Source organism: Myxocyprinus asiaticus, chromosome 3 (assembly GCF_019703515.2).
Source record: "Myxocyprinus asiaticus isolate MX2 ecotype Aquarium Trade chromosome 3, UBuf_Myxa_2, whole genome shotgun sequence".
NCBI lineage: Eukaryota > Metazoa > Chordata > Actinopteri > Cypriniformes > Catostomidae > Myxocyprinus > Myxocyprinus asiaticus.
The window spans coordinates 45,638,067-45,661,540 of record NC_059346.1 but is presented as its reverse complement, the minus strand read 5'-3'; the positions used below and the strand labels follow the sequence as shown (position 1 = coordinate 45,661,540).

The 23,474-nt window shown below is 38.8% G+C and overlaps 1 protein-coding gene across 1 annotated transcript in view; it reads right to left on the bottom strand.

The window, feature by feature from the left end:
- The window catches only part of LOC127425499 (neurogenic locus notch homolog protein 1-like), an 86,260-nt gene that overhangs the window by 38,257 nt on the left and 24,529 nt on the right, over positions 1 to 23,474 (bottom strand). Inside the window, exons 3-12 of the mRNA XM_051671569.1 lie at positions 18,663 to 18,925; positions 17,234 to 17,572; positions 8,619 to 8,741; positions 6,846 to 7,079; positions 6,529 to 6,684; positions 5,551 to 5,736; positions 5,125 to 5,238; positions 2,592 to 2,705; positions 1,487 to 1,720; positions 1,271 to 1,381 (exon numbers count right to left, since the gene is read on the bottom strand). Coding sequence (XP_051527529.1) covers positions 1,271 to 1,381; positions 1,487 to 1,720; positions 2,592 to 2,705; positions 5,125 to 5,238; positions 5,551 to 5,736; positions 6,529 to 6,684; positions 6,846 to 7,079; positions 8,619 to 8,741; positions 17,234 to 17,572; positions 18,663 to 18,925 — 1,874 coding nt within the window. The remainder of the gene's footprint in view (positions 1 to 1,270; positions 1,382 to 1,486; positions 1,721 to 2,591; positions 2,706 to 5,124; positions 5,239 to 5,550; positions 5,737 to 6,528; positions 6,685 to 6,845; positions 7,080 to 8,618; positions 8,742 to 17,233; positions 17,573 to 18,662; positions 18,926 to 23,474) is intronic.

The following is a 23,474-nucleotide window of genomic DNA, read 5'->3' as shown; positions in this document are numbered from 1 at the left end:
TTACTCACCCTCATGCCATCCCAGATGTGTGACTTTCTTTCTTCTGCTGAACACAAACTAAGTTTTTTAGAAGAATATTTCAGCTCTATAGGTCCATACAATGCAAGTGAATGGTGGCTAGATCTTTGAATCTCCAAAAATCACATAAAGGCAACATAAAAGTAATCCATAAGGCTCCAGTGGTTAAATCCATAACTTCAGAAGTGATATGATAAGTGTGGGTGACAAACTGATCAATATCCAAGTCTAAGTCCTTTTTACTATTAATATCCACTTTCACTTTCACATTTTCAAAAATTTGCAATATTGATCTGTTTCTCACCCAAAGTGATTGCATTGCTTCAGAAGACATGGATTTAACCACTAGAGATGTATGGATTACTTTTATGTTTCCTTTATGTGATTTTTGGAGCTTCAAATTTCTGGCCACCATTCACTTGCATTGTATGGACCTATAGAGCTGAGATATTTTTCTAAAAAACTTAGTCTGTGTTCAGCAGTAGAAAGAAAGTTATACACATCTGGGATAGCATGAAAGTGAGTAAATGATTTTTTGAGTGAACTGTTCCTTTTATATATTATGCTTTAATTAAGTATCAGCTTTGTCTTAGATACTTTAGATACTCTAAAATTCCTAAGGGACGATAGGACAATTGACACTGATGAGACAAAAATGTTAACATACAGTTAGAGTACAGAGCTTAAAAAAAATTATGTAGATTTAATGTGCATAGCCCAGATAATATAAAGAATTTGATGAGAAATGTTTGAGTTTATATCCAGTCTCTGATTTTTGTTTGCAGACTTTGGCATCTTGGTAAATCTGAGCACAGTTTTGACATTGTTATGCTAACTTTCACTAGACTTTAAAATTAGACCCACCCCACTTTCTTTAACCACACACCCTCTCTCCAACATGATGTTGGCAAAATAAAAGGCAAAAAGGCAGAGGGAGCTCTCTTTGATTGGCTATATTTTCTGGATAAAAATGCATGTCCCACTACCCGAACTTTATGCTGTTTACAGAGCCTAGGGCTGTCAAATCAATATTATATTACAGTAATATTTAAATGGCCTGGGTTCCACAAAGTAAACAAACAAACAAACATACAAACACAGTGTGAATGGAAAACCTACTTTTATCCAAAATGAGATCTGAGTCCACTTCCAAAGCCAAGGACAGTATTAGTGTAAAGAGAACTGGGTCTTTTTTCACTTGGTTCACTTTTCAGTTTTCAGTTTTTTAAAAACACACTCTGACACCACTCACCAGTGTATCCTGGTTCACAGGCACACTCATAACCATTGATCTTGTCAAAGCACCTTCCATAATCGCATGGATTGCTCTTACAGTCATCTAGATTGACCTCACAGTTAACACCTATGAACACAAAATGTAGGCAATGTAAATGTCCAGAAAAACGTTCGACTTTGATTGATATCTTAATAATTGGCAAATTTCAGCCTAATAGAGTTCTAGTGGCACCTTCTGTTCCTTTGGGGCAGACACATAAGTAGGCATTCTCACGATCCTGGCAGGTGCCTCCATGTTGGCAAGGCTGACTCAGACACTCATTAATGTTGGTCTCACACAGACGGCCCGTGTAACCTGCACGGCAGTTACAGGTGAAAGACGCCAAGCCGTCATTACAGGTGCCATAGTGACATGGGTTTGATAGACACTCATCTATATCTGTTTCACAGTGCTGCCCAGTGTAACCTAAAAGGAAAAAACACATTTATAAAACCGAGCTCTCGTAACTTTGTCCAATTAATTTCCATGTCCATTCCATAAATTTTTTTGAAATCATTTTATAGTGATTGCCCTCACAAAGACCAATACATATTTTAGAAATTTGCATAACTGGACAAATTTATATTCACAAAATAGAAATTTCCATGACTTTCCAAACATTTTTATTAAAAGTAAAATGTGTAATTTCTATATGTCAAAATACTTTCTCCTATCCGACCTTAACAGGGGCGGTGCCAGGATTTTTTCATGGGGGGGCCGGGCAGGGTACCGTCATCAGTCTGTGGTGGTACTGAAATTCCATCCGACCGGGGAGGGGGGGACCGGGGGGAGTGTTATATCACTGTGAGTGTGGGGGCACATGGGGGGTGGCCGGGCTTTTGTCCTCTAGATCCGCCCCTACACTGTGTCTCTGTGGTGCTATAAAACATTTTTGAGTTTGTTTGAGTATCCCAACCAGCATGACGCAGCAACACTGGTTCAACCAATGGTGTGAGTTTGGGGCAGGACTATTGATTGACCAGTTTAAGGTGAGGGAAGTGTTCAGGGAAACCTGTTCGAACATTACACACTTTAGCTTTAATTTCCATGATGTTTTTAGTCCTGGAAATCAAAAATGTAAAATTCCCAGATATTCCCAGATTTTTCATGACAGTGAATATGTTTGTTTTATATGAGATACTGGGTGATATTTTCATTCAAGGGGACATGCAATTGTTCTACAAAACTTTAACAGTTGTACTAAATTTATAATTTTCTAAGTGTCCTTATGACAAGGCAATGTTAGGCAATCTTCCCTGTATTTGAGAAACAAAACAACAAGCTGGCATCTTCATACCTTCAGTGCACTGGCAGGTGTACATGTTGGGCCCATCGATACACTTGGCCCCATTTTTACAGGGGGTGCTAGCACACTCGTCGATGTCGAACTGGCATTGGCTACCAGAGAATCCTGAGGGGAGAAACAGAAGGAGGTGTGGGGAGAAAGAAAAGGCAAAGGTGGAAAGGCTTCATTCCTCCACACTCATCTAGCATTCATTAGTACTCTACTACAAACTTTCCATTTCCCTCTCTCAGCTTTTCAAGCTGCTTTTCAACAAACCATCATATTAAGAAGGGGAGAACTGGTAGAAGGGGGGGTAGAAAACTTTCCAAGTTCTCCTGGCCAAGGGCACCAGACAAAGAGGAACTGTCTATTTAATGGAACGGCAAGCCATGCCAGTTGCCTCCTTTGTCCTGTGGAAGTTTTCCATCACAATGTGCATTCTCCCACCCAGCCTTGCCTCTCCCCCTCTCTAAGTCTGTCTTACCAACAGAGCCCCATGCAACCCCTGACCTCTTGCTATTCAGCTCCCCCGTTGCTCAGGAACCTCCAACATTAGAGCTTTCTCCCTCAGTTATTTTAATCCCTCTCTAAATACGTCTGCTGTTCAAATATAAAGTCTGAACACATTAAGGGCTACAAATCCATCAGTGCTGGGACTTATGGTGCATATATCATGGTTTAAGACTAAAGTTCTTAAAAACAATAAATAAACAACTACATTAATGATTAAGGAGTGGGGCTTGTGCATGCAAAAGTGTTCTGGGTGGTTGCTAGGGCATTACTAGATGATTTCTAAGGTGTTCTAGGAGGATGCCAGGGAATTGCTAGGTGGTTGCAAAAGTGTTCTGGGTGGTTGCTAAGGCATTACTAAGGTGTTCTGGGAAGTTGCTCTTGCATTGCTAGGCGATTGCTAGGGTGTTTTTTTGTTTTGTTTTTTTAAACCATTTTATCGTACGCCACGCAAAGATTGTATGTCCAGTCATTTAGAAAAGACATTTGTTGTTTAACTTAGCCACCAATAAACTAAGAAAGTAATTATTAACCAGAGCATGTCATTCCCAGAGACCCCCTGCTATCTTTAATCAAGGTCTGTTGGATGCATCTTCAAGAAAACAGGAATTTCTTCCTATTGCCACATTTCAAAAAGTGCCCATTGTGGTTGCCATGGATTCAGTGTGTACACTACTGAAAAGGAGCCCTGCATGGCATGCTGAAAAGGGGCTCTGATTTCCATCTGAAACAGTGAAGGGGCCTAGGCTGCACTTCTTCAGCTTATTACCTCCCAAACTCCAACACCACTCTTGAAATTTAGAGTCCCTGTAGGCCCCTCTGCTCACACAACCTCATCACGCCTGATATTGTACCTCAGCTCTACACCCTTTCATGTATGCGTGAATATTTCTGCATCCTAAATGTGTTTTTTACCTCCAAGAAGAGCCTTTTTCACAAACCTCCCTTTGATCTCTTTATGGGTTGCATGCTACATTTTCACCAAAATTATTTTCACGCCCCTGGAACTGGTCATAGAATAAAAGTAAATCAAGCTAGAGGTAGAGAGAATCTCTACCAAAGAAATTATAATAATTCTAATAATAATAATCAAACATTAAAAAAAAAAAAAAAATGCTGGTCATCTGTAAACAACATTATTTTTTTTTGTAATACAAAAGTTTTAAGTAATACAAATTTTCAGAATTTTAACATTTCAATTAAATTAAAAATGTTAATAAATATATTATATTTTATATATTTTTTCACAAATATATATCTAAATCAAAGTAAATTTCAAGTGATACAAAATTGCATAACTTTTACATTTACATTTTTGAATTAAGTTTCATTTTAATAAAAAAAATTCAAAGCTTTGTAAATTTGTAATTCTTAAAATGTATATATAAAATATAAAAAAAATTAAAATATATAAAAATATATAAAAATATATATATTATATAAATTATATTATAATTTAATAATAAAAAAAATATGTGACTAGGTGATTTAACTGAGAAATATTTGTCTGGGAAAAACATATTTGTTAACACACTTTATGTGCTTGCTTTGCATTTGTGAGTTTCATAACAATTTGTAAATGTGATTTAATTTAAATACTTAGTTTTAAATACTTATGTCATTTTATTCTTATTTTTATTTTCTTGTTATTTTTTATTTTCTTTATCATTTCCCTGTAAAGCACTTTGAATTACCACTGTGTATGCAATGTGCTATATAAATAAACTTGCCTCGCCTTATAAAACTATTCTGCTTCCATTAAAAATAACTGCTAAAATTTCCTTTTGGGACAAAGCAATGCATATTTAACTAACATTATACTATAAATGCACTATAAAAGCCATAAGCAAAACCATGCTATGCATCATAAAATACACACATTAACTTATTCAAACAAAAACTGACTGAAATTCTAAATTTCTAGAAGCTTCTATATGGAGTATTTTAGCCAGAACTGAGTAAGCCTGCCTCAAGGCAGGATTAGTGTGCTCCTCTCTGTTTTGTCCTGGGGGGTGATTGACCCCTGTGTGCTCACCTGTGGGGCACTCGCATTGGTAGTTGTTGATCTTGTCGATGCACTTCCCATTGTTAAGGCAGGGCATGCTGGCGCACTCATCAGTATTGATCTGGCAGAAGACTCCCTCATAGCCTGCCAATTAGCATAGGGGAATAAGCTCCAGATTTAGCAAGAAAATTCAGCATGTTTAGTGATGCCGTCAGTATTTCTTTTTGTGTATAATAAACTGAATATATGAGCTTTATGTAATCAGGAGTCAGTCTCATTAGTGTTAAGACCCAAAGAAGCTATTTATTGGATCGCAGATTGGTATGAGTGGTAATGACATCACCATTTTTTCAATTCAGTTCAATTTCAATTGGACACAGCCATTGCTTTAATGTTGTTAATTATCTTCTCGCTCGGATTTTATCTCTATAAAATCTTATAGGGTCATTTGGTTACCTGGCATACAGATGCAGTGGAAGCCTCCGATTTGATCCAAACATGTAGCATCATTCTGGCATGGATTGGACATGCACTCATTTATGTCCAGTTCACATCGAGCACCCACATATCCCTGCTGGCATTTACACTGGAAGGAGCCTTTTGTGTTGATACACTTTCCAGCATGCTCACAAGGGTTTGCACCTAGAACAGAGACAGTAAAAAAAAAAAAAAAAAAATCTTTCAAACATCCCTTACAAAAAGTGGAGGTACCTTTGGATGGTATCAGATTATAATACCATGATACTTAGGTATATAATACTGAATAGGGTCAAAAAATAACTTTTGTCGTGTGACAAAAATGCCCCAGATATTTAAAATATGAAGGCAAAAAATACCCTGTAGTACTTACTATCTATTATCAAACAATGCATTATATATTTCAAAATTCTATTCTAGGCCTATTTAGTGATTGGTTAGTGCCTCTTCAGACACTGCAGGGACCTGTAGCTGTCAAATATATGCATTGTTGTTGAATATGTAGCTAATATGAAGTAGTTATTGATTTTAAAGAAAAGAGCCAGAGAGTGTACTTAAATTAATTGATTCATTTGAAGTATTTGACATAAATGGATGACAAAGGTGTTTTTATATTGCCCTCATATACTGTAGGTAAAAATGCCCCTGACAGTCAATTATAGGAGGAAAATATCGCCCCTTTATACATATATATATATATATAAAAAGTACGTTTCTGACACTAAAATTGAATTATCTGAATGTAATTCCAAGGTATAGTACCTCATATTATACCATGGTACTACAATACTATGTCCTAAAACATGATATTGTCATGGTAGGTGTACAAGAAACCATGGTCTTCCAATGGTAACATGTCCAAAAAATAATTGTACTTTTTTCCACAACAGTACTAACAATGTTTACAGAGACAATAAATGGTATACTTTTGTTTTTTAAAAAGAAGTCGGTTCTCACCCAGCGAGCATTCATCAACATCCTGGTCACATGCTGGGCCAACATAACCCAGTGGACAGGTACAGATGGCCTTGCCGTTGACTGGATTGGTATCACAGTTGGAGCCTTTCTGACAGGGGTTACTAATACAAGCATCAGCCAAGTGACACAGCAGACCTAAACCAAATTAAAACAAATCTAAAATAAGACAATTGCTTAATAAATTTTGCACAGCACAGCAGATTCTAAGTTATGTTCAGTGGATTTGCACAAAGCTTGCTCAAATAATTCCATGAGAATACAGCCATGAAAACATAGCTGAAAACAGCTATGCACACCTGTGCGACCGTGTGGGCATTCGCAGAGGAAAGAAGCCACCCGATCATGACATGTGGCTCCTGCATGGCAGGCAGCATCAGCGCAGTCATCGATGTTCTCACTGCAGTCATCCCCTGTCCAGCCGTTCACACACACACAGTGATATCCACCCTCCGTGTTCAAGCAGGTGCCACCGTTCTGACAGGAATTGGGCATCAAATCGCACTCATTGACGTCTTCAGTACAAAACTGACCTGAGGAATTAGCATTCAGTACATAACCATTCATTTTAAAACACTACTGTATATGGACCCACAATTCTGTAAAGGTGCAGTATGTAAGATTCCGAAACCCTTGTTATTAATGACACCTGTGGCCGTTAAGTGAACTGCAGCCAGCTACCTGTTGCTCTTGCTCACGCACACACTCCATAGGGACATGAGCATCGGACAAAACAATGACGTAACATACAAAGAGACAACATGATTCACCGACATCATGCTGACAGATGAGATAGCATAATTAAAATTACACAGTTATGATTGTTTTACTACAAACTTTGAGACTGTATATTATATTTGACTCTCCAGTGCTGGAACAGGGCTAAAACAAAGTGTGGATATAGGTCTGGCTATGCGAGACTGTAGTTTGAAGTAATCACTTTTCTTTGCATGATACATTGACTGCATTTATACGATAGCCTATGTCGGTGTTAGCTAGCTAGCCAGCTTTATCAATAGCTGTTAGCTAAATTTGGTGGATGATGACAGTAGCTGTTTATAAAATAGACTGTACATTATAAATATGTTGACACAATTCAGTATTGATGTGATACAATCACAACTGTTGTTTTGATATATCAATGCGCTATTGTTTTATAATAATAGATTGTATATATTTTCTGTATAACCAAGTTATGTTACACTAATGAATGGAGCTTTTTGCATTATCTTGAACATTGGCTAGCATTCATTTCATGTGTTATTGTAGTTTAGCTAAAATTACACAGATCAATCCTTATGGCACTATATTTCACATGTTTTGCAGTTATGTAAGCTCACCTGTCCAATAAGAAGAATGCCAATTCAGGGTCCCCAAAACCGAATGAAGGTCCCTCCAGGAATCAAATGCCCTTCCGATGTTCACTCTAGTTTTTGCTCGGCCACGATCACGTTCCCGCTTAGCCAGACGGGATTCAGTAGATAAATGTTTTTTGTTTGTTTATTTTTTTGGCTTATTCTGAGTTTGTGTAGGAGTCGGTGGTGTGCTGGGAGCCGGACGTTTGCTGGATTCCATCTCTAAGATAACGTTACCTAGTGTTGCAGTTTGTTGACGCTGTTGAATAGCAGAAGAGACGCTACTGTCTGAGGCAAGGCTCTCGGGAGCGCGCATAAACGTCACATCCTTTGGATTTTCCCGGCAAAAGCAACCCGCTCCCTTTGCATGAAAATCAGTCTACAGGCTTTAATAGGCAACCTAGGAAGTCCGGGAAGGGCTCATTTTTTTAAGTTGCGTTACAAGCCGTTCACACATTGGCAAAAAAAAGCCGAATATTACATGAAAATTGTTACATATTGCACGTTTAATTAAATGCCAGGGACTATATCCTCTAGTCTAATGGAAGGATGGCTTTTTGTGTGTGAGGAGAATTTGTGTCCTTAATATTTATATTTTGTAGTAATTGTTTTAAAAAAGCAGTAACGTACTCATGGTCATGCTATTTCAGTGAATATATTTCCAATGTCTCACGGCCTGTTGTACATTATTGCTTAAACATGAATAAGAATTAGTACCTGTCCACTCTGGCTTGCACTGGCAATTGTAAGTGTTGACTCCATCTACACATGTCCCTCCATTAAGGCAGCGGTGGTCTGGGCAGTCATCAATGTTCTCCTCACAATTCTGACCACTAAAGCCTGGAAAGGAAGAGGTAATATAAACAAAAATATTGAAAACAAATCTAGCATTCAAAAGTTTTTAGAAGTGCTGTCAGTCGCTTTTTAATCGTGATTAATCACAGATTTTGAAAGTGCTGAAATATGACTAAATATACATATTTTCCTGTCAAAATGAATTTATCTCCTTCTTTGGAAAGAAAACAGAACAATATGTAACAATATAATGCTTTATTAACGTTTTCCAAATAAAGCCTTCCATAGTATAAAGATAGAAATGCACTAAAATAGCACCAATTCAAGTAACATGTGGGAGTTTGACTAATTGAAAAAACTAGCCCCCACATAGGTTGCATATTCATTGCAATGGGCATTAAATCTCGATTCGATTATTTCCCAGTGTAAACAAAAGGATCAAGTGTTTGTGAAACTCCCTATTACATTCAAAAACAGATGTTATTGCTGTTGCGGTCAACGGTCTTCCTCTTCTGAAAAGATTGGCAGAACCAGGTCTCACTTGGAGGCACAAACGAAAACAACTCAACTGACTCAACCGACTCAACCACAATTTCCTACCATTTCACTCCAGAATGTGCAGTTAGGATATATTTCAGAAATTGTTTAAAGGGATAGTTCACCCAAAACTGAAAATTCTGTAATCATTTACTCACCCTCGTGTTGTTTCTGCATGCATGCATGACTTTCTTTCCTCAGTGGAACACAAAAGGAGATGTTTGGATGACAGCAGCAGTCATCATTTCATCACTTTCATTATTTGGAAAAAAGATGTAATAATAGTGAATGGTGACTGAGGCTAACATGCTGCCTCTTTTTACTTTGAAGAAAAAAAGTAATATGTTTTTGAAACAACATGAGGGTGACTGGTACAAGGCATGGTACAAGGTCCAGTGAGGTCCACTTAGGTGACTCAAAGCAATGTGTGTGTTTCTGCAAATGTAATTCTCCCTACACTGACTCTAACCCAGGGACACCAGCAGAAAGATGTTGTCCTTCACACGCTTCCTCACGATAAGCCCAAATACTCTCCTGCTGGTTTGTTTGCACCCACACTCAGAGCTACAGCTACAGCTAGGCTTGACTTGTGTCAGGTTGAGAGGAGAGCAGGCTGGGAGAGGTAGGCTGTTCTGTGTCCCATAGATATGGAAAACACAGATACTGCTTTGTTGTTGCAAACTCTAAAATCTCTACCTCGAGTGTTGACCCGGATATCAGGCCGGTAACATTTGTCTTGCTTCTGGAACATATGTCGTCAACAGGACACGTGTGAGTCAAAGTGTAAGAGGCTGCCATTGATCTGTCATTTAATGATCTCATCTATTATGTAAGTGATGTCAGTTAAAGCCCTCATTATAATTAAAAGGCCCTCTAAGATTCCAGTCATACACTTTTTTTATCATGAGAGGTGATTTTCAAAGCTAGTTATAGACTGTGAGCATTTTTAAGATGTTCCTCCTAGCTTTACGACATCAAGGCCTTGAATTGATACCACGGTTAATGCCTATCAAGCCAAGGAATAGGATGATTCAGCACTAGTCAGCTAATTATATAATCACATTAACACTAGGACTAGGATATATATACTGAAAATTCACTATGTATCCACAATATTCTCAGCGAGTTCACTATATTTCGAAAGGTGGGTGGAATTTCTAGTTGGCTAGCGGAAGTGCGATTGGTTGGAGTTTTGTGTGTAGCTGGTCACTGTTTGCTTGCGTGTTATGCGGTTAGATATTTGCTTTTTTATATTAACATTTTATTGATTCACAAAACAGGATTGAAGAAACAGAACATACACACACAGAATAAAATTATATATCCATCCCCTGAACATCCCCCCCCCCAACATAACACAAAATGATAAGGTCTGACACAAAATGAAAGTATACACACATACAAATCAAAATAAAAAATAAAAACAGACAAGAGGAAACACTTAAGAATAGATAAAAAAAAAAATAAAACTACAAATTTCCCTCCACTGCCCCTCACTGCCCATCTCAAGTGAAATGGCAGTGACCGGAGTCTGATCATTCGCCACTGACCACATGATATTGATTGATTATCAGATGAGCTGCAGCCCCGAATAAACCCCACCTGATCTATATGTATAAGAGATGTCATACATTTTTAACAATATTTTAACTTCTAGCTGGATCAGGGAAATTGGACGGTAACTCTTACACTCGCTTGGATCTTTGTCCTTTTTAAGAATCAGACTGATCCAGGCTTGTGTCATGGTTGGCGGTAGCTTTCCATTCTTTAATGATTCCGTATAAACTTCTAGCAAGAGTGAAGCCAGTTTTGTAGCATAAGATCTAAAAAGTTCATCAGCAAAGCTGTCTGTCCCCCTTAATTACCTCACCAAGCTCCTCCAAGGTTATCTCAGAATCAAGTTTAGGAAATTCTAATGGTTCCAAAAATGTTCTAATATCTTCATCAGTTGACGAAGATGTGGAACTATGAAGATCAAGATAGAATTCTTTAAAAGACTTATTAATATCAGTGACTGAGATAAATATTTCCCCACTAGAAGATTTCACTGAGGGAATGGTAGAAAAAGACTTTCTCTGTTTTATATATCTAGCCAGAAGTTTTCCTGCTTTGTCCCCTGACTCAAAGTATGACTGCCTTGCCCTGAATAGCCAAAACTCCACCTTCCGCGACAAAATAGTTTTATATCTGTATTTCAATCAGGTCAATTCTCTGAGGTCATTAGACAACATTCAGCACTTCAGCTCTGCCTCGGCACTTTTAATATTCCCTTCCAATTCCACGAGTTCTTGTGCTTTGGACTTTCTGGTGAATGAGGCATACTGTTTAATCTGGCCCCTAAGAACCGCCTTAAGTGCCTCCCAAGCCACGCCCACAGAGGATACTGAGGACCAGTTGGTCTCCATATAGACATAGATTTCAGCTTTTAGCATTTGTTGGAATTCAGGATTTTGCAAGAGGGATACATTAAAGGCCCAACTATATGATTTCCTTTTCTTCATATGTGGCAACACCTATAAACACACCAGGGTGTGATCTGAGACTAATATGTTTCAGATTGAGCAACCAATGACAGATGAAATGAGGGACTTAGATATTAAATATATATATATATATATATATATATATATATATATATATATATATATATATATATATATATATATATTTTTTTTCTAGAGTAAATCTTATGGACTGATGAAAAAAATTGATAGTTTCTACCAGATGGGTTCAAAAGCTTCCAAATATATGTAAGACCAAGATTTTTACACATCCTGTGAAGCATCAGTGTTGCTCTAGGGGGCTTGCACACTTTTGCTTCACTATGATCAAGGACAGAGTCCATCAAAAGATTAAAGTCTCCTCCCAAAATTATATCATGAGGGGTGCCAGTGGCTTGCAACATCACTTCAAGATCTATAAAAAGCCCTGATCATCGACGCTAGGTGCATAAATATTGGCCAAAATAAGACTTTGTCCCTGAATTTAAGCTAAAACAATAATGACTACCTAATTTATCTTTACTCTGTTAGAGACATTTGAATTGTAGATGTTTACTTAACAATGTTATGACTCCCCTGCTTTTACCCAAGCCAGCACTATAAAAAAAATGCCCACCCCATATCTTTCAAAATTTTTCAGCAGAAAGGTGTGTTTCTTGAAGAAACACTAAACCATATTTCTTACACTTAAGAAGAGAAATAACCTTCCTTCTTTTTATGGGGTGCCCCAACCCATTAATATTCCACGTGAAGAGACACAATCCACTCATATTAACATTTGACATTTTGACATATAAGAAAAAATTTATTGTGTGTCAAAAACAGGATTATAAAGACCACATTCCAACATTAGTGTAACAATCAAACCCCGAACATCCCTTAGAACAAAAAAAAAAAAAAAAACAGAAAAAAGAAAAGAGCGTGCATTAACCCCGTGCACGACAGCGCCCATCCTTCCAAACTCAAACAGTCCGTGTACGCCTACGAGAGCCCCCGCGACAACCTTGCCATCGGATTGCTCAAGTCCGGTGTTTCTATACCAATTCTGTGAGACAGAATTACACAGCAAAAGATAATCTATAAAACAAACTCCAGCCAATAGGCAGAATAAACACAAAGAGCATGTAGATTAATCCACAAAAATGTCCTGAAGCTGTGTTATTCTACAAAATAAACTCCAGGCGCTAGGTGGAACCAGCACTAAAAGAACGTGCAGATTCTTCAAACAGTCAAACGAATGTTCAGTGAGCCGGTCCACATGGCTACAACGTGAGAACAAGTAAATGACTTCTCACTCCCAATTACTTTGCAAGAAATACTCCACAAAATAAACTCCAGCCCATAGGTGGCACCAGCACAAATAAAAAACATGCAGGTTCCTCAAACTTTCAAGTGGATGTTCAGTGAGCCGGCCCATTCGGCTGAAACATGATTGTAAGCAAATGACTTACTCACGCCAATGACTTTGCCAGAAATACTCCACAAAATAAACTCCAAACGATAGGTGGAATAAGCACAAAGAGCGCGTAGATTCATCCAAAAAACCGTCCCGTAGGTGTGTTACTCTACAAAATAAACTCCAGCCACTAGGCGGAACCAGCACAAAAAGAACGTGCAGAATCTTCAAACAGTCAAGCGAATGTTCAGTGAGCCGGTCCATTCGGCTGCAACGTTAGCACCACAACATGACCCACTCACTCCACTGACTTTATGAAGGACATCGCTTGCTGTAGGCATGTGAATGTTTTACGGCCATCCTTAGCATCTATTCTCAATTTGGCCAGGAATATCAGTGCAAAAGCGACCTTCCGTTGATGTAAAAGTTTCCTGCATTCCTTGAATTGATCACATTTCTCTCTTGTCGAGTTCACAAAGTCTGGGAACAAGAAAATGCTGTGGTTCTTCCAAGAAAGCCTTCCTTTAGTCCACGCCTCACATAACACAAGATCTTTATCGGATGATCTCAGAAATTTGGCCAGAATTGATCGGGGCCTGTCTCCCTCAGCATATCACTGAGCCAGAACCCTGTGAGCTCGCTCAATTTCCAGCTTATGGCCTGCTATGTCAAGCAGACTTGGAAAGAGCCCGTCCAGGAATTCCACCATATTCTGTCCCTCCACTCCCTCTGGGACTCCCACGATACGGATGTTATTCCGCCGGCTACGGTTTTCCATGTCCTCCAACTTCTCCCAGACACGCTCCAAATCCACCTTGGTCGCTAGCTGATTAGCAGATAATTCCCTTTCCGATGACTCCAGATAATTGATCCGTTTCTCGACATCCCCCACTCTTGTGACCACATCAGTAAATTTCGCCACCATGGCAGTGATCGATCGACGTATCACAGCAAGATCCTCCAAGTCATGTGCAATGCATATGTGTGGCAGGGCGGAGAGCGGGGCCGGGTCGTGATTCTGCACACCCTAATTGGGATGATTAGCCCGGGTTTCGGCACCAGTGTAACCAGTGTAACACAACAATGTTTAAATTGCTTGACAATTTAAATAATATTTTAATAAGAAACTTAAACCAAAAAGACAAACACACACATAGGTGTCGGACAGCTGTCCGTAACTCTCTCTCTGCCGCACTGCCATCTCCAGTCGGCCTTTATCCCTCTCGGGCTAATCAGCCCAATTAGGGGCCGGGTGTGCGGAATCACGACCCGGCCCCGCCCTCCGCCCTGCCACAATATGCAATGGCTATTTTTCCATCATTACACCCTTGTCCCTGCCCACTGGTGCTCAGTCAGTCACACAGGTGAAGAGGAGAGAGAAAGGGCCTCTCATGGGAGATTCATCCAAAGTGGACTTAGATAGGACACTTTCATGTGACTGTCTGAATTTAAATGTTTTTCTCATTGCAGACATTTTTGACATATCAGGGCCGCTTTTAAAAGATGCGTTGTCAAGTTACAACTCTGAAGAGGAGAAGCTCTCTCTCATTCAGCTACTGCCTTGCGCTCTTTCACTCATCTGCGCTATTTTTAGTTGTTGGTGTATGAAAACATGATGGAATGATACTGGAAACTAGACGTGGATTTGTCTTCAGCGTATTTTAGAGTGGATTGTATTTTCGGCTCACAATTGGACGCGATTGCAAAAAACGAGAATAAATAGTTTAATTTATGAATATTTCATATGTCATGACTGTGTGATGGCTTATTTTGCTGACACCTGTTTATACCGGGCGCGTCCGTTGACGTGGCGCGATGCAACAACTTGAGGCTGTCTACACTGGATGCGTCGACACAAACTTTCTAAATCGTTTATTTGTGTTGTTGGCAGTAGTATCACCACCATGTGTAACGCAAAATGTAACGGGACATCTGTTTACTGTCGGCGCAACATGATGCACAGCAACGGGCGCTTCCGTGGTAGACATACCATTTTATACCATTGGATTATAATGGGTTCTAATGCTTTTGATGAGACTCTTGCATCCAGTGTAGACAGGGTGTGAGTGTTAACAGTTGTTTTTGAGATGAACAGTTTAATATATTCAGATGCAATGTGTTGGATGTGCGTTATGTGTAAACCCTGACATTTAGTTTTATAATGTTTTGGTGCTTATTCATCCCCGTCGACTGAGTTTCAAATATGGCTATATTCGAGGGGCTGCACAATGTTATCCAATCATAACAGTGGGTGTTTACGTTGAAGTTTTAAGGAAGTTATTAATCTGCCGGTAGGCTGTGGCTATCCACTTTGTTACAGTAATCGTGAAGCTGCGTTGATTTTTCACATCAGAGCATCAACACCAGCGCCCAGCAGCACTTTGAACTTAATATGAAAAGCGCTTGTAAACAAACACATCTCATTCTGCGTTTTGGTGATAGTTAAGATTTGGTGTGCTTCTGTGGTAACTAAAATGTGCATTACATAGGCTGACAAATACTTGATTTCTATCACAAGTCCCATCTGGTCTTGTTTTGTACATCAAATAGTGCTAAGAGCTCCTTTCGCCATCATTTTATCACTGACAGGGATCGCTGTCAGAGATTCTATTTACTGAGATAACAACATCCACAGCTCAATCTTAGAAGAAAGCGTAACAGTCAACTAGTGTGTTACGACAGTACCGCCCATAGAATGCGTATGGGAGTGCCGCGTTATGCTGTTTTATGCTAAGCTTTGTAGGCTCCCCTTGGTAAAAGGGCTCTGGCACTGTTGTGTGTCTGTTTGTGGCGTGTGCGTCAGTGTAATGACTCCGGGCGGATACTGCCCTTCACACCAGGGTTTATGCTGTACTAATGGTAAATGCGATTAAGAATTTATTTTTTTTAAATTTTTTAATAAATCTCATGCGTTAACTCGTTAATTCTGACAGCCCTAATTATTTGACTGTTGATCTCCTGTTGATCTCATGATAGGGCACGAGAGTAACAGTTCCCAAAGCGCTCTCGAAAAACTGGGGCGTTCAAGAGAAAACTTGTTTGTTTATCTAAAAACAGGTCCTCCACAACAATAGCAACATCAGAACACAACACAGCTGCACACAAAACAGAGAACAGAACTTACTAAACATGTCTGAAGAGTTTGTAGTCAAAGAATTGATGCATTTCTACGTCCAGCCATATTTATTTAATTTTTTGGACCGGTGCCAGTTCACAGCGGATGGAGTTACCCGCGCAATGCCGAAAATAAAAAAAACAGCCGATCGATACAATGTACCGTCGCTTGTTATTGCTGGTTAGAACAAAAACTTTGATTTAACATAGAAAAGATACCTTTTATCACGTGTCATTAAAGGTAATGTTAGGACACGGTGTGACTGTGGCTGCCTGTAGCCTCCTCTATGTTTCTGTTTAGGGTTAAAATAAGGCTGGGCAAAGAAATACATCAATTCTTCGACTACAAACTCTTCAGACATGTTTAGTCATTTCTGTTCTCTGTTTTGTGTACAGCTCTGTTAGTTTTTTTGTCGCTATTGCTGTGGAGGACCTGTTTTTAGATAAACAAAACAAATTTCGCTTGAACGCCCCAATGATGTGAGGGGGCTGCGTGCACTGTTGCTCTCGTGCTCTATCATGAATGTGCACAGGAGATCAACAGTCAGTGAACATTTTCACTAAATAATACATAAATTTCACTTTGTTTCTCACCAAACCTTATTGTATGCTTTCATAACAATCATGAGTCTCATGGAATAATTTACTAGACTTCTGAATTATACTTTTGTGTTATTTTGAAGCTTGGTGGTGTGTTTTCACAATTTCTCCCTTTGTGTTAAGAAAAAGAAAAAAGTCATATGGGGCTATAACAGGTCAGGGATGAGAAAACAATGACTGAATTTTCATTTTTGGGTGAACTAATCCTTTAAACACAAATTATGCATGCCATTATTTTTGAAAACATCCTCACTATACTAAATTTTTTAACTGCATAAGAAATAAATATATATATATATATATATATATATATATATATATATATATATATATATATATATATTGTATATACATACATACAGCATTTAGATAGACTTTATGAAACCTACCTGGCAAACAGGAGCATTCATAGCTTGTCTCTCCCTTCTGTACACAGGTGCCCCCGTGGTAGCACGGAGAGGGGTTACAAGGCTGATAAAGGGTCTCACAATGTTTCCCTGTGTACTCTGCAGGACAGTTGCAGCTATACGTGCCCACCTCATTCTCACATACACCGCCATTCTTGCAAGGCGAGGGACTCTGAGCACACTCGTTGATGTCTTGTTTGCAGGTCTGGCCTGAGAAGAAAGGCGTGCAGTGGCAGATATAGTCGGAATCAAAGGGACTACACTGACCGCCGTTGGCACATGGATTTGAGGCACAAGGATCAGCTTGCTGGCAGTTTTTACCTAGTGATAGAGAAGAGCTTCAGCTTTCAGAAAGAGCAAACAATGTATTTTCAAAATCAAATATCGGTGGGTTGTCTGAATGACTAGTCAACAAGTCGGTCTTAAAGGATTACTTTACCCAAAAAAATTTATTCTTATTTACTGACCCTCAATTCATTCCAAAATCACATGGCTTTTTTTCTTCCGTGGAACACAAGAGGAGAAATTTTGAGGAATGTTGATGCTGCTCTTTTCTCCATTCAAAGAAAGTGAATGGAGCCTGAGGCTGACAGTTCCAAACACTCTGCCCAACATCTTATTCTGTGCTCCACGGAATAAAGAAAGTCAAATAGGTTTTGAATGACATCAGGGTGAGTTAACGATGACAGTATTTTAATTTTTGGGTTAATTTCCTGTATTATTAGGCTGGTTTAGGGTCTACTAGACACCGATCAGACACATTTATTTAGGGGCATTCACACAGGATGCGCTCTTGCATTCAAAACCACTGGATGGAGCACAACAGAATGGAACAGAATGCTGGTGTATCAAGACGCATTTTTAAAAGTTTATCTATTTTTAACTTCTTAGAAATGCAATGCTCATGGTGCAAGACACTAAAAAAAGCAAAGATACAACGTTCAGAGACATCTGCATGTGTACGTAGACCAACAATTCAAAAATATTTGAAGTCCAGGTGTAAATGTTTTTAATGTATTGTTGAAAGCAGTAGATTTGTTACAAAAACACAGCTTTGATCTCTATAGCTGATGAATTTAGAAATGCAACTTCTCAGAGAGGGTTTTACAGTTACTGTTACTGTCTCTAAATTTATGTTCTTAATTGCAACAGCACTAAAATAATATTATAGTTAAAAAAAAGGGAAAAAAATCATTAGTGGTCCTTACTAATTGACTAGTCTTCCAATCAATTAGTCGACCATCCTGACACATCACTACTCAGAATATGCTTTTCTCTGTCTGATTTTGGGATGTTAGGACTTTGAGAATGACAACTTGTAATGTTACAGTTTTCATTTATACTTCTCATATCCATCATTTTAAGCAGGCAAATTTAAAAAGTGATTGACACATTTGCCATGGACTCTTACCTGACCAGCCAGGTGGGCATTTACACCTGTAATTATGGATGCTGGTGAGTTCACAAGTCCCTCCATTTCGGCACGGGTTGCTAAGGCACACATTATCGGTGGGAGTGAGGCACAGTCGGTCCGTGTAGCCCAAGCGGCAGTTGCAGACAAAGTCCACCTTGTTGACTTGAGTAATCAAATGGCACAATCCGCCATTTCTGCATGGGGGGTGGAAACAAGGGTTGCGGAACTGGCACACCGACCCAGCAAACATCCCCAGACACCTGCAGAGTGGACAGCAACAACAGCAGAATTAGTATATACTGCCTTCTGTGTACATAGTCATAAGGCCAATTTCATTGGCAAGTAAATGCATAGTACTGGATAAAATGTCAACATAAATGGTGGTAATTGGGCTATACTGAGAACTGTTTTAGACTACATTTTATTTGCATGTATATATGGAGATGTCCAAACAGTTTGTAGTAAAAAGAAACTGTAGAGTATTGAGAAAGCTAGACATTAGTTGATAGGTCTCTTGGGTCAGACTACTAACAGGAAATATGCTTCAGTTTAAATCTAATATGAATGAAAGCCTGAAAACAAAAGATAGTTTTTAACCGAATATCTCTTAACAAACAGTACAGGTGCATCTCAATAAATTAGAATGTCGTGGAAAATTTCATTTATTTCAGTAATTCAACTCAAATTGTGAAACTCGTGTATTAAATAAATTCAATGCACACAGACTGAAGTAGTTTAAGTCTTTGGTTCTTTTAATTGTGATGATTTTGCTCACATTTAACAAAAACCCACCAATTCACTATCTCAAAAAATTAGAATATGGTGACATGCCAATCAGCTAATCAACTCAAAACACCTGCAAAGGTTTCCTGAGCCTTCAAAATGGTCTCTCAGTTTGGTTCACTAGGCTACACAATCATGGGGAAGACTGCTGATCTGACAGTTGTCCAGAAGACAATCATTGACACCCTTCACAAGGAGGGTAAGCCACAAACATTCATTGCCAAAGAAGCTGGCTGTTCACAGAGTGCTGTATCCAAGCATGTTAACAGAAAGTTGAGTGGAAGGAAAAAGTGTGGAAGAAAAAGATGCACAACCAACTGAGAGAACCGCAGCCTTATGAGGATTGTCAAGCAAAATCGATTCAAGAATTTGGGTGAACTTCACAAGGAATGGACTGAGGCTGGGGTCAAGGCATCAACCACACACAGACATGTCAAGGAATTTGGCTACAGTTGTCGTATTCCTCTTGTTAAGCCACTCTTGAACCACAGACAACATCAGAGGCATCTTACCTGGGCTAAGGAGTAGAAGAACTGGACTGTTGCCCAGTGTTCCAAAGTCCTCTTTTCAGATGAGAGCAAGTTTTGTATTTCATTTGGAAACCAAGGTCCTAGAGTCTGGAGGAAGGGTGGAGAAGCTCATAGCCCAAGTTGCTTGAAGTCCAGTGTTAAGTTTCCACAGTCTGTGATGATTTGGGGTGCAATGTCATCTGCTGGTGTTGGTCCATTGTGTTTTTTGAAAACCAAAGTCACTGCACCCGTTTACCAAGAAATTTTGGAGCACTTCATGCTTCCTTCTGCTGACCAGCTTTTTAAAGATGCTGATTTCATTTTCCAGCAGGATTTGGCACCTGCCCACACTGCCAAAAGCACCAAAAGTTGGTTAAATGACCATGGTGTTGGTGTGCTTGACTGGCCAGCAAACTCACCAGACCTGAACCCCATAGAGAATCTATGGGGTATTGTCAAGAGGAAAATGAGAAACAAGAGACCAAAAAATTCAGATGAGCTGAAGGCCACTGTCAAAGAAACCTGGGCTTCCATACCACCTCAGCAGTGCCACAAACTGATCACCTCCATGTCATGCCGAATTGAGGCAGTAATTAAAGCAAAAGGAGCCCCTACCAAGTATTGAGTACATATACAGTAAATGAACATACTTTCCAGAAGGCCAACAATTCACTAAAAATGTTTTTTTTTATTGGTCTTATGATGTATTCTAATTTTTTGAGATAGTGAATTGGTGGGTTTTTGTTAAATGTGAGCAAAATCATCACAATTAAAAGAACCAAAGACATAAACTACTTCAGTCTGTGTGCACTGAATTTATTTAATACACGAGTTTCACAATTTGAGTTGAATTACTGAAATAAATGAACTTTTCCACGACATTCTAATTTATTGAGATGCACCTGTATATGCAAATCTGGACCACCCAAAATGACACATTAATAATGACAGTGGCCTTGGACTTTACAATGACACTTATCAGCAAAGATGCCAGACTGATCACACTGTGAATTTAAATCACTGCCCCCAGTGACTGATACTGGAATTGTTATTGAAGTGAAATGTCCATAGGGTGGCACCAAAAGTGAGTTCCATTTTTTGTTGTAAATTACGTAATCGAATTTATTCACAGCAGCACCATCTTTGATTTTTGACGGGAATGACAACGAGGCTGTGAGGGAGAGACATACAGATTCTTCAATGGGTTGTACAATTGTTTAAAGTGTTTTGGATCATTCCGCTGACGAAACATTGAAAAAATATCTTTCTAAAAAATTTTAGTAGACAAAAAACTCCAGACAACATGAGTTGTGGAATATTAGATGTGATCTGGGAGCTTTTTGATAGCTTTATACAGTGCATGACATTGAAGAGACAGTAAGTCTATCCCTCACAGCCTCGTTTTGATTCCCACAAAAAATCAAAGATGGCTCAGCTGTGAATAAGGTCTATACAGTCAACAGGAATGAATATTTTATTAACTCTACTCCCTAACCCAAACCTCAATCCTAAACCTAACCGTCATGGAGTTAAAATGATATTTTACAGTAAAAAAATGCAACCTCTGAATCGCACTCTCACCATTGTTTATGTGAACGTGATTACTTCGAGGTTTCCACGGGCCCTGAATCTGTGAATGCAATTACTTCCTGGTTTCCATTGGACCAGAACCTGTGTCTCAGATATTGATCTACGGGCAGTGTTGGGTAACGTTAGTAAATTAATTAAAAAGTTACATTTATGGAAAGTAAAGCATAACGTTACTTTTGCGTTATTTTTGCGCTGCTTTTTTCTCACCGCCACTCTCTCTTCTGCTATGCTATGCATTCAATACAAATACAAGAGATATGTAGAGATATTACAGTTCATACTAGCTACTGTACAACACTCATGTAAAAAGAAACATAGGCTACTAAACAAACAGATATTTAGAAAGTCTACAGTCAGTAGGTCTTCACTGGATATTTATGATAAAGACTCAATAACAGGAAAATGCATGATTTGTTTTTCCATCATCATGGCAGCCAACATGTATAATGAAGAATAACCACCGTCTTACCTAAAGCAGTAAAGTTCAACATCTGAACCTGCATCATATATGTAATCATATGCGGTGCCCATCGACAATGCCAGTGTCAACTTGAGATTTTTTCAGAAGTCAGGATAAAATTCAGTGAGGAATGCCAACTTAACATGTTCAAGGAATAAGTTTGATGAATAAATGAATATTTTTCACTTAAGTCATCTCAGTGCAAGCTTGTTGATCCACGGTGAGTACTGCGTAGCCTACAGCCTACTTCAAATGCACATGTTGATACAACTTGAATGGAATCATTTTTAATGCTAACAAAGTGTCTTAAAAACGTTATGTTTCACGAATCAAATTACTTATTTATTATAGAACAAGTATGTAGAATATTTTAAGAAATTAAGACATTTTCTCTGCTTACACAAACCATGTAGAACGTTGCTCGGAGCCACTGATCCAGAGTCAGCTTTTCTCATCCCAGTCTCCCAGTTACAGGGAGCTGTAACACAGAGCAGTTTGGCTGTGTAAGTAAGTTAATTGAGTGAATATTTCACCCTGTGCATCATGTCGTGGCCAGTGGAAGACTAGTCTTATAATCTCTCTGCCTAAACGCGTTTACTGATTTTTTAATGCAGCGTGTATTTACACATGAATCAATCGTGTTTCATTCAACTGAATATTGAATGTTAAATGCTTTAACACGGAGCAGTTAGGATGCAAAGTGATCCTAGAGTAGTGGTTACAGGCAGCTTTAAAACAAAGCAATTCAGATGCACAAACAGTCAGCGATCATTCCACGTTGTATGTAACTGTATAATCATGCCATGGCCACAGGAAGACTTCTCCGGGATTATGCCTGTGCTATATTATACCACGAAAACGTACGTTTACTCACTTTTAAATGCAGCGTACATGAATCAATCGCGAGAATCAAAGTATCACTTACCCGAATTTTATTCAGCCTTATGAGGACACATCTCTTAACTCTCAGTGTGACTGTCATGACAAGGCAAAGTGTATGGGGCTGTTCATGTAAGCTCCAGTGCACAACATATCAACCGCTGCAAATGATGACTACAACTGGATTTTACTGAAGCGTTCAGATTTACATTCCTTTACTAGCAATATTTTGCCATTTTTAAAACAAATCTCAGGGTGGGCTAAAAGAAGACTTGTTGTGCTCTGCCCATCGCTGATAAGCATGGCTGATACTCTCTAGAAATACAATACCCATCACGCGCACACATACTACAGCTTCATTGTGCATCTCTGATAGGCAAGCCTCACACTCTCTAGAACTACAATGCCCTCCCCAAAGTTTGCACAATTTTACTCCGGATTTATCGCAATACGGGGAAAGGAGAGGTATACAAAAGCAACGCATTACTTGTTTTAAAAAATAACTCAAGATATTATGGTCTAAATTATTTTTAAAAATTCATGTAATTTACTTGTTACTTGAAAAAGTAATCCGATTACGTAACGTAC